General features: G+C 35.3%; 1 protein-coding gene across 8 annotated transcripts in view; it reads right to left on the bottom strand.

Annotated features, from left to right (window-relative positions):
- The window catches only part of RBMS3 (RNA binding motif single stranded interacting protein 3), a 702,138-nt gene that overhangs the window by 134,934 nt on the left and 554,568 nt on the right, over positions 1–12,636 (bottom strand). For all 8 annotated transcript variants that reach the window (XM_077760752.1, XM_077760745.1, XM_077760748.1 and 5 more), the window contains exon 7: positions 9,735–9,841. In XM_077760752.1, the coding sequence (XP_077616878.1) occupies positions 9,735–9,841 (107 nt within the window). The remainder of the gene's footprint in view (positions 1–9,734; positions 9,842–12,636) is intronic.

Genomic DNA, 12,636 nt, shown 5'->3' with positions numbered 1-12,636 from the left:
CCAAATGCTTTCATAAACTCAACAAATTATTCCTTTTGGAGTGTTCATTATAAATGGTAACCATAGGGATAATCTCTTCTCTCCAGATTTTAACTAGCTTGTTTGTTATTACTTCCATAGCCATCTTTGTGTCTTTTAACATCACATATTTTCCATATCAATGTGACCCATTTGGGTTTCTAAAGAAGAGGGTCAATATAGCTTTCCTCTCATATGCAGATAGGTGGGTAAATAAGAATGTTATAAGTGATAGTAGAAATAATTCAATGTGTTAGGCTGATGACTTTGTATTGTTAAGGAAGATATATGAATCTTTACATTGGGTCGAATGTTAAATGTTCATTATGAAGTGATTAAAAGCCAGTGGTCCCTTGTAGACTCATTAAATTCATGAAAATAGAACTAGAGTTTTTACCAAATTCCTTAGAAAGTTTTACATTTTTTGGTTGAGCAGAGTAAAAACCGTTGTCTTTAGATCCATAACAATTGACAATTGATTCTAACACAACTTTTCACATAAAGACAGTTGGTTGCATGCATTGGTACAGTTACTTTGATACCCATGCACACTGTTTTTATATCAATGGAAGAGATATAGACTTGACCAGTAACTGGCTCCCACTCAGTAACAATGATCAGAAAACAAGACACAATGGATTCTTGTAACTAGCAACAATTATATTCTATAAAGTCATCATGAACACTGAATTATGAATGCTGACTCATTGCTCCCAGAGGAAATAGAGGGTTAGGTCCCTACATGCCTCTGATCACAACATTTTCACCTAATTAATAGACAACATTGTTTTGGCTGTGTTACTGTCTAAAGACACATTATTTAATATATATTTTGGATTCATCAACAATGAATTCAAGGCCAATAGCACTGTAAGTCACATTTGCACAACGCTGATCTCCATTTTATTTTTACATTGTCTCCATAAGGCACATCATAGATTCCTTGCACTTAGGAACATAAGGCATCACTTCAGGACTACACTTGGGGGCATTTTAAATAGTGAACTCACCAACGAAAAGCCCAAATGTGAAAAAATTTGGCCCTACATAAAGCAAAGTAAGGACATCTGATTATAGTTCTAAAAGTTGACACAAGAAGGCAGAAACTTTCTTGTTCAACCTTGGGAGTATGCATTTTTGATGACTCAGATTTTTACAAGTTTTTTTTTTAATTTGAATTCCAGTACAGTTAACATACAGTATTATATTAGCTTTAGGTGTACAATTCAATACCTTACACGGTGCTCATTATGGTAAGTGTTACTTCACAAGTAACAAGGTGAAGCTTTAACCCACAGGTGACTCACACTTTTTACTGCTTTGCACAAATGATCATGAAGGCACCATCAGTATTGATTCTGGGTTACAAATAAATTTTAGCAAGGAGTTAAGTTTGCAAACGTGGAACCCATGAATAATGAAGATTCAACCCATGAATAATAAAGATCTTTTTTTCAAATGATAATTTCACAAGTCTGAGTCTTTCCGTAAACAAAAGGAAATTTCATAAGTGGCATTAATACTAATTTATAAGGATTCTAAAAATTCCTCAGACAAAATAACTTGGTAACATTACTCTTGACATAGATTAGGGCATTCAATAGATTACTGACATTTGGCACTAATGGAGCCATAGAATATGCAGGAAAAATGCCTATTTCCCAATATTTGTTAAATCCAGTGAGTCACCCATTGTGGCATCAGGATACTGCTTTATCAAAGATAAATGCTTTGAAGAATACAAGAAAGTACTTGAGCATGAGGAATATCTTTCATAGCCACAGAGGTTGCATGAGCACCTTTTGTATGCAAAATTCATTGCCATTACATGCCAGAATTGGTAGGTTAATAATTCATTTTCTTTCTCTTTAAAAACAGTAAACATGTAATTCATCAAATGTCAATAGCGGCTCAATCTTTCCCTTGGTATCTAACTATAGTTCATGTTTTCTTTCACTATTCTTTTTTCTTTTTCTTTCATCTTCTCCATCCTTTTCCCATTGCCAGCCCTAGGCTTTTATGATTACTTGACCTTCAAGAGAAAATTGGCTAGAAATTTGAAAACCATCTAATGTCTCAGTGCTAAACAATGTTTGGAATGCAGATGATGATTTGGAATGTGATCTTATAAAAGCCTTAATAAAATCTGGGTCAAAGTAAAATAAATTAACTTCTACTTGTTTTATAATGTACTTTATTAAATAAGTGAAAAATTCAGCTGGAAAAATGATATTGGTAGCAGATGTCTTTTCAAATAAATGTTGTGTCATTAAAAAGAATTCCCATTTGGAAAATAAAAGAGACATGACATAAATTTGGAAACCAAGGAATTAAAGCATGTGAGTCATAAGAAACACACAGCAAAGCTGGCTTTCAGATTAAAAAGCCCTGACTTGTGTTGATGATATTATGATAGTTATAATAGCTAATACTAGAGTGATTATAGTTTTCCAGGAACTGTGCTCAGAGCTTTACCCTCGGCACCTCATTTAATCCTTTCAATCACTAAATGCACACTTTTAAGTGTTCTCATTCTACTGATGAGGAGAATGAAGCTAAAAAATGAAAAAAAAAATCCCCAACATTCCCAAGTTTGTCCCTCAGCTAGAAAGCTGTGGATCTATGATGGAAGTGCTAAGGTTCCCCCCTATGCCCCACCAAGTACCAGAGCGTCCGATAAAATATGAAGAAAAGCAAACAGTGTTGAGCACAATCCAGATGTTGACAACCCTTAAGATGATGTGCTTCCTTAAAATTCAGAAAGAACTATGGTTCTCAAAAGTTACTAGTGTACTATAAAGGATTCAAGATTTATCATATCACATCCAAGGTCACATCGTTCCTCTAAATATTATTCTCTCTGTACCAACTCAGTAGCCAAGGACATAGGGGACTCTACTGGACAAGTAAAAAGGTGAAGCTTTTCCACTCTAAGGTGGTTTTCTGGCTTGTAAATGCATATACATCAGTTTCTCCATTACCTACTCCGAAAAAAAAAACACACACAATCAATCAGCTAGTGGGACAGTAACGGGACAAGTGTGAACTGAAGTTCTTGTGGCTGCTGTTTTTGTTAGTTTTATTATTTTTATTTTGGCTTTTGTTTCCTTTCCTTGTTGTATAGTTTATAGCCAGCTGCCATCAGTGGTTTTACTTCCACAAGAGAAATTATATTCTATCCAATTTTTAACTGCCTATTTTACAGAGAAGATCTTTGCCATTTTAGGTTCCAAGGGGGCGGGGAATCTATCTGTCTGTTTATGGCACATCCATTATGTACAGTCTTGTGCCCCCTGTATAGGGGGTGCTCAGTAAGTGTTTGTTGAATAACTGAATCCTTTGTGTTTAAGCTGCTTCTTCTTCAATATTATTTTTAAAAAATCTATTTCAAACAGAATTCTTCTCTTAGAAAGAACATTTCTACAATAAGTAGTCTTATATTGAGAAAGTAAGAAAGGACAGAGGAAAAACAACTAGATGGCGGAGGAGGTTCTCACAGTGTGTCTAAATTTCTAATATACATCCAGGGCAAGGGTCATTCCCTCCACTTCATTATGTCCTTGGAACACGGCACAAAGGGACAAATATTTTTTGACAATAAGAGTACTGATAATTATGGTGATGGAGACACAGTTGGAATTCAGAATTATGATGCCAACTCTGTGTGCATTAACTGTCTCTCAGAAAAATAAAAACAAAAGCAAACATAAAATCAGGACATAGCCTCGAAGAAAATGTTTATCTAAATGAGAATCTAGGATGTAACTATTTTGTTATTAATTATGGCTATTTGTCTACTCAGAAATCTAAAAAGACACTTTAGTCTCAATCATAAATGGATTTAGTCAGAATGAATAATTACTCCTGTGCCTTTTGGCACAATGGGGAGGAGCCTGGATGTTTGAAATCAGGTTCATCAACTATGCCTGTACTTGGCTATGGACTCCATAATAGCACAAGAAACCCCGTTCTCCCACATGACCTTTGCAGGCTTTCATTCACTTACTGGCACTGAAGAGAATTTTTATTAATAGTAGCTCTGAATGGACAAGAGCTATAAAACTTTACAGCACAGGGGAAGTTTTCATCCATCACTGAAAACAAGTTGATTTCAGGTCTGAAAACAGACAACATATTATCTGGGTTGTAGGTCATAACAAATCACTTGGCTTATGCTGGCTGGGATAAAACTGATAACTTTAGCATTCAGTTCACTCGTAGTGGATTTTGTAACTGCCTTAATTAAGAGATCTAATTAAAGCACACTCTCAGTTTATTGTATCACTTAAAGGTTTTGAAATGAACATGTCCAGGCAAAACCATAGCATTTCACTACAATAAGGAGCACAATTTACATCTGGTTTGTGTGAATGGCACCCCTTGGTATTATCAAGTGCATGTACTGTATTCCTATACCCAGAGGCTTGTGTTTGGGTGAATAAAAGTGCACTCAAATAAAAGTCTTTGAGATATAATATATCATCATGTTTCATCTACTAGTTGTTTCCTTTCTTAGGAATAGTTAAGAAATTTCAAAAGTTAGTATTCGTAGAATGCATCCTCCCAAAGCTTACTTGATTTTCTCTTCAACATAACCTATAAAGTATTCCTGGGAACCTGGGTGCTGATTGTTAACAAATTCACTCTGTTAGCTCATCTCCATATCCAGACTGCGAAGACAATCTTGTTAAATGTTTCCACAGTAAGGAAGAATATCTTCAGAGGACCACATAGAGAGAGATTATTTGTTCTTGCTCATTGCTTTGAAATCTACTCTAGTGGAGAACTGTAAATCAGATAAAAGCAATAAACACCATTTTATTTGTTTTAGTTTTCATAATAAAAATCTTGGCATTTTTTCCACTAGACATTTGAATACTTTGTGGGGTCACTTCTTGTTCAATTGCTGGGTCTCTTGTATTTGTGATGATAGCCAAAATGTTATTTCTTGGAAATGCAATTCCTGAAGCAATTGTTATTGATAGCATTTGCTGACTCAGTTACTATAGGACATGTGAAGATCTTATGAAAACTAGATGAAAGCTTCAAAGCCAGTGAAAAGTAGTTTGTTCATGATATTTGCATATCAAAGGATAATGTCCCAACAGGACAATTTGGTGAAATAGCACCGTCTTCCATGATTTTACACTTAATGTTTACTTACATTTGAAAATTCTGAAGGAGACCAGAAGCTAGTCACAACAAATGTCAACATAAAGTAATTTTGAGGTTTGAGTGACTCATCATTGCAATAGAAGTATGCATTGTCTTTGACTTCAGCCAATCATCTTTACAACATAGCTGCATGGTTTTGATATGCTGTACTTATTATTTGGGCATTAGATTACAAACAAACTAGCTGGCTTTTGGGTAATCATTGGAAAAGGGTTCTTTGGAAATACAGGAAGAAGCAACAGGAATTCTTCTTCATGTTCCTAATATGTCTATTGGTTGTTTGTTTGTTCATTTGTCTGTTTGTTTCTTAATTTTTTTATTTAACTAGAGATGACACATAATATTGAAACAGTCTCAGGTGTACAAAGTAGTGATTTGACAATTCTATACATTATTTTGTGCTCACCACACATATGGTCCCATCTGTCACCACACAACCCTATTACAATACCATTGACTATATCCTCTATGCTGTGTCTTATTCCCACGACTCCTGATATATATTTTTGGAGTGATCTGCAGCATTCCTGATTCCAGTCCAATTATTCAAGGGACAACTAACAAGATCAATTTTTGGAACCATTTTGCCTGAATTAAAGAATATGCCTTCAGATGTAATGAAATCTCTAGCTAATGAATGTCATGAAAGTCATACTGATGATAAAGTGAGAGCATTTCCAAGCTAGGGGTGACATTAAAAATGTTTCACCACCACTATGTTGTAAGTGATGGCCAGTCAGAATGTAAATGCTGGAGTAGGATCCTGGGGAGCTCCTGCAGTGCCAGCTAGCACCCCATTCTTGTGAGATGATAAGAGGTCCTGAGGAAGCATCAAAGTGGACAGGGTGGAGGGGCTGTACTAATGGACTAGTGCCAGTGGTTATTTACCAAATGAAACAAATACGTATTACTATTTTTACAAACAGCATGACCCTTCTGGGATATGGAAGTGAATACGAGCCCTATCCCTGGCTCAAGCTTCTCTGGGACAATGGTTCTCAAAGTGTGGCTTAAGGACACACCTGAGGGTTAGTGAGATCCTTTTAGGAGATCCACAGGTCCTCTCTTGTTCAATGGCATGTCTGTATAAGGCTAGATTTTCTTCATATGATTAAATCAAACAATATGGTAACAGGTTGAATGCTGATACAGATATGCAAATCTGGTCATCTTTTACCCAACAGTAAAGTGATTTGCAAAAATGTAAAAGAGTGTCACTCTTCTCAAAAAAATTGTCTTTGAAAGATATAATATTTTGGTTAACCTGGGTTGGTTTTATTCTTTTTTTAATGAACTAATAAGCAATCATTTTTAAGAGTATAAAGGGATATTAAGACGATAGAGTTTGTGAGTTGCTACATTAAGAAATAAATTGATAAGATTTGTACAGCACTGGGAAAGAGAGGCCTAATAGCTCCGATCCTTGATCGTTCTGCTCAGAGTTTTGCTTGTCACTTGAGAGATTAAGAACTTTAAAATATCCCTGTGTATTTCACTTATGCACAAACATGTCCAGCAGCATATATTTGTATTTCCAAACCTTGATAATTTACACTAATTTTTGTGTATAAAATTTTCATTACTAGATTTTTTTTATAAAGAAGTAAATTTCACTATGCTAAAGGAACTGTTACCAAAATGCCACTTAGAAGAAAACAGCTTTACATACTACATTAAAATTTTTAATTAGCTTATCAATTGTCATGCTTTACATACTTCTAAGATGTTTAAACATTTTAGGAGAGATCCTTTTCACACTACCAATTTTTTTTACCTGACTTTCAAGAGAGGCAGAGAAAACATGGGCCTCAATCTGTTCTATTATCCCAAATTCTGAAGCATCGGAATTGAAATGATCATCTTTCATTTTATCTAGAGTAACAATGAAAGGTTTACCATTATCTTATATAAAAACAACAAAAACAACAATAACTAAAACAAAAAACAAGCAAAGAAAAACACCCCAAATGATGTCCTCATAAAGTTGGTATGACAAAGGGCTACAAAAAAAAACAACAAAACAAATAAAAGAAAAAGAAAAAGAAAAGAAAAGAAAGAAAGAAAAAAAGAAGAATGAACTTCAAGAGAAGATTCATGTCTCAATCTTAATACTGGATGAAATAAGGGCACAAAGAAAATCTCTTCTAAGAATCTGACCCATAGTCCTTGCTTAGATTAGCATTTCAATTCATGCAGAGTGGTCACAGACTCAGTAGAGAATATACGTAGTGCTACAGATGACTAACAAGAGCAAATGTAAATTGCCTTCCCATAATGCCATTGATTACAAGAGTAGAAACAATTTTAGAAGTGTTAAAATGTGGAAAACCAGGGGTCTTGGAAACGATGAAATACAGTAATTAGAATTTCCTGGTATATAAAGTTCATTAAATATTGCTTACATAGGAATAAGCTGAATTATTTTATACTTTGTCAACCATGCTAATATAATTTATCAAGTATAATGCAAGCAGAAATAGAAGCAAACATATATACATATATATAATACATATGTAGTGATGGGCACACAAAGTTATCCAACATCCTTGGAGTGCCTACACCGAAAACCACAATCAAGGTGTAAACATTAATATGCTTATCTCAAAACCAAAATATTTGATAAGCATATTTCTACATGCCATTTCTTTTCCTAATTTCTTTTCTCTGGATGCGTCTCCACACTTGGAATACATTTTTATTAGTCACAGGTAAATTTATGAAGCTCCTTTGATATTCACAGTTCAACAAGAAAATGTATAACTCTTAAAAAGCAAGTTTTGAAAACAAAGATTAGGGAAACATGCTTAAAACCTACATGTAAATCACAAGATGCTCTGAGTGCTAAATGTGACCCCACAATGCTTCCATGGCAGTAGTGTGCAGGGTCTTTACCAAGATCTAAACCCAAAGCCCTAGGTTTGTATACGGTAGCCAAGTGGCAGCTCGTAGTTAATATTTCTTTTATGTTTATTTGCTTGATCTTGAGAGATGTATCTCAATGTATCATCTCAGTGTATCTTGAGGTGTCTTGCTCAACTGGCATCTATTTTGTGATAGTGATAATATCACAATGTGATAATATCAACATGTGATAATACATGTTCTTATGGAGACGGGAACAGAGCTTTCAGTCATCCCAGCTCATCTGAGTGACTGTCGAAGCTTATTGGTTATGGTCTATGATCCAGAATTCTTTCTCATTAGTGGGCATTTGAGTCAAATTTTTAAAAGATCAAATGAGTCTTTCTAGGCTACAGATGTTTGGGAAGGGATGGATGTCATGATGAATGCTATCAGAAATTAGCTGTCTTCTGGGGGCAATGGAGCTAAATCACTAACCCAACTCTAAAAACACAAGGGTCATTCCCTTTCCTCTTCCTTTTTTGAACATAACACAGCCTGCCTTTCTAACACTGGGATATTGAAACTCTTTCCTTTTTCATTAGTTTCAGGTGTGCAATGGTGATTCTCTTTTTCATGTCTTAAAATAATGAGTTATAGGTTATACAATAGTTGAACACAATTATACACTTTAAGAGGGGGTTTGAGGTCTGTGTGGAAAAACTCAAAACAGATGACAGTCTTAGTGAATAAAAAATGGCTAAATGTTTTGCTGAGGAAAACCCCACTCTCTTTTCCTTCAGTCTCAGTACTGAAAGTGTAAAATGCCGCATCAAGTGGGTTGTCTCCTAAATGAGAAATAGATGAAGTGAGTGCTTTGAATAGAAATACAAAATGAAGCTCTTCTGTTGAAATTATGGCCTTTGTACAAAATAGCATTTATTCAAGTCATTCAAACAATGCCATTCCATTTCACAGAGAATAAAAAACTTCTTAGAAGTCCCGATACCTTTTCTTTGTCTTCTTACAACAAAAATAACTGAAAGGAATTCATTCCCAAGTGTCACTGGATACATATGCTTGCCTTTCTACTGTTTTGTGGTAAGAGGGTAAGTGGATCATTAACTGCTAAATGCCTTTCTTTTTGTTGTGAAAAACAAAACCTTGTGTATATCAACTGTTCTTTCAATATAAAATTTTCTTTCAATATAAAATATGACATTTTCATATTTTATATTGAAAAATACTTCCATAAAATACATATCAACACACTTATGAACATAGGGGAAAATGTATAAATACGCATATACGTGCAAGTAGAGTATCCCAAAAGTAGAATAAAATAAATAGAAATTTTTGGGTTTTGCAAAACACATAAACATTCAATTCTCATTATTCAGTTTATTGAAAATCTCTTTTAGCTACTATATAATCATGGATCAACTCTTTGTGGATAAGTCTTTTGGTGAGTGTATATCGGGTCAAGGTTTGGTTAAAGACAGATGGCTTACTGTAGTACAGAACTGAGGTCAATTTTGAATTCCTGCATTCCTCCTCAGGTAATTTTATCCTGAACACATTAATATAGGCCTACTCATTTGCCCCCTTTGAAGACATTTTGGTTTTCTACGGGACCTGATTTCGTTAGGGCCCCAAATGTCTGTCTTACTGCATTTTCAGGGAAGTCAGTCAGTACTCACCTCTCCTTCCCTGGGCCAGGGCCTTCCATTCTGCGTGTATTTGCTTTGATTCTGACGCTTCTTCTGTCCTCCATCAGCGAATTTGCACAGTAAAGGCTCACTAGGGGCTGGGAAGATAAGAAACCAACTCTACATTAGCAAACCCCCCTTAAAAACAAGTGATTATTTGAGTCACAGTAGTGCTTTGTAATGCATATCTTTGAAGTTGTCTTGCTTCTGGAGAGATATTTGGCCCCCTTTTAGTCTCAATTATGTTGACTGTTATTCTATCTGACTGGGCTTCAAAAAAGTACTGGCAGACCATAAAAGAAAACAAAAAATATTGTTGAAAAAATAATCAGTTGAAGCTGAATGTGAACTTGTCTTAGAAGTAAAGAGGCAAATGCCAACTCCTTCCAGTCATGTTAATGTTAAAAGCCAGACAATGGGTCCAAAATGGAGTCACTTAGGCTAAGCTCCATGTCATCAAACCAAGCCCTAACTTAATTAAAGTTTTGGCTCTCCCAGAAATGGAATTTTAAACCAGTCAGTCAGGAGTCACCTGATCAGCACTGGGGAGGTAATTTACCTGACTGACCTTCCCATAACCAATTCAATTTTGCCTATATAACTTTCTTGTTCACGTTCCCTTCTGCCTATAGAAGCCTCCAATTTGCACAGCTCCTCACAACTCCTTTCTACCTGCTTGATGGGATGCTGCTTGATTCATGAAGGCTTAAATAAAACCAATAAGATCTTTAAAATGTACTCAGTTGCATTTTGCTTTTTACCATTAGAAACATATTCATAACCAATATTTGTGTGTAGATAAATATTTCCCCTCAAAATCACTATGTTTTCACAGTATAAACTGTTAGATTCTAGTTGGAAAGAGGTCATTAGGAGCTCCCTTTTTAGAAGCTCGTATTTTACTAATCACAACCAAATTAGTTTTTTTCTCATTAATCTCTGCAATTTCAAATAGGCTAGAAGTTGATTGCCATTGAACCCCTTTCACTCCAATTTCCCAGTGAAATCTAGGCAGAATCCCAGGGAGAACAGTTATTTAAATATTAAATGAGCCCATATGATAAAATATAGCCATAAGATATGGCCCTAACATAATCCTGGACTGGGGCAAAACGTGGTGATCCTGGGTTACTTAAGTAAACTTATTTGACAATCTTATAAAATGCAACAGGGAGAAACTTATTCTTTGAAAACTGATGCTCCCTTACTTCACTAGAAAAATTGCTGATTATTAGCACAGATATTTTTAAAAATGAATGAATAAAAAGAAAGCCATATTGTCCTTAAAAACTTGGTCAATGAATTAAAATGGCTGGAAGGATGATTTTTGTTGTTGTTGTTTGTTTATTTGCTTGGATAAACCATATATTACTTTGTAAGTTTAGAATCTGAACACTAAAATGTACCTTTCCTCCTCCAACTCACTGGGAAAATGTTCCAAAAATTAATTGTTTAATGTTTGAAGGGGAGCAGAATATACCACCCAAAAATATGTCTCTTTGGCATAAGGATTAATTTTTAAGAAAGAGCAGATAGAAGAAAAGCTATGAAAACTGACTAGAAATTACCCTTTTAAAAGAAATGTTTACTTTTATAAGGGAAATCTCCATTTGTAACCATGTCTCCCTCCTTGCATCTGGAGGAAAAGAGTATTCTAAATCTCAAGAAACTTATCAGTGGAGAAGCAAGGACTTAAATCTGTGTAAACAACCTTACCCTTGTTTGCTGTGCTTTTTCTGGTAACCTCCTATAACTGGCCTCACTGCTCCTTTCCCAACATCTTTTGCCCCTAGCTAAAGATGATATTTAAGATGGCGACTTGGACCATTTCAGAGAGTTACCAGGTTTTTCTGGATATCTCCATGTAAGAGATATACATGTTATTAAACTTCTATTTGTTTTTCTCCTCTTTATTATGGGCTAGGGGGTGGGGGTGGGAGTGTCCCAGCCAAGAACCTAGAAAGGTAGAAATAAAATTAGTTTTATTCCCCTGCATTATCCCAATTCTTTATCTCTCCTTGTGTCCTTGTCTTCGGCTATGTAGTGTCATTGAGCCCTCTGACTCTTGGTCTGACCCCATGTGAATTGCTCTAGACAAAGTAATGTTAGCAAATGAGACACAAGCAGAGGATTGAAATATTTTTATGCATTGAGGTTTGCCTCTTTTTCTTTTCTGCATAGCTACATGAATGTGTTCAGCCTGGCTTTCTGAAGGATGAGGTACTACCATAGAGTCATCCCTACCATCAGAGCCAAGGCCAAAGTAGATCATCTAATGACCACCACCCGGACATGTGAATGAGCTCATCTAAAATCAGGAGACATTCACAGATCACAGAAAAACGTATAAACCCAGGTGAGGTCAGTAAAGACCATCCCACAAATATGTAAGCTAAATAAATCTTTATTGTTTCATGTCACTAAAATTTTGCAGTCGATATGTGTCATTATAATCTTAATAGATAACTGATACCGCTTTTCCCAACATCCATTCCTCCCCATTTAGAAAAGCTAGGTTGCTTGCATTTATTAATCTGGATGAATCAGGGGAAAAAAATAAGGAATTCATGAGACTTCCATTGTCTCCAAAGTCAATAATGGAAAAACAAATGAGTGGGTATCTACAAACAAATATTTGAAAATCATTTGGCTGTCAGTGGTAGTAGTGTTTACTCACTCCTTTTAGTTTATTAGCAGCAGCATTCTATTAATCAGTGTTGAAGAAAATGACTCAAGTAGACAGAAAGTCACAATTGGCCAGGTGAAATGAAAAACAAAAGGTCTTGCTTGTCTTATCCAGGCAGCATGTAATATGTAACTCATCCTGGCACACAATTCAACCAATATCATTCCTCGCCACGCACAAGTGGTTCCCAACTCTGCTTTTTAGGAG

Source organism: Crocuta crocuta, unplaced genomic scaffold, assembly GCF_008692635.1.
Source record: "Crocuta crocuta isolate KB4526 unplaced genomic scaffold, BGI_CrCroc_1.0 scaffold253, whole genome shotgun sequence".
In the NCBI taxonomy this organism is placed as follows: domain Eukaryota; kingdom Metazoa; phylum Chordata; class Mammalia; order Carnivora; family Hyaenidae; genus Crocuta; species Crocuta crocuta.
The sequence above is the reverse complement of the archived record's forward strand: the minus strand, read 5'-3'. Positions and strand labels throughout refer to the sequence as shown.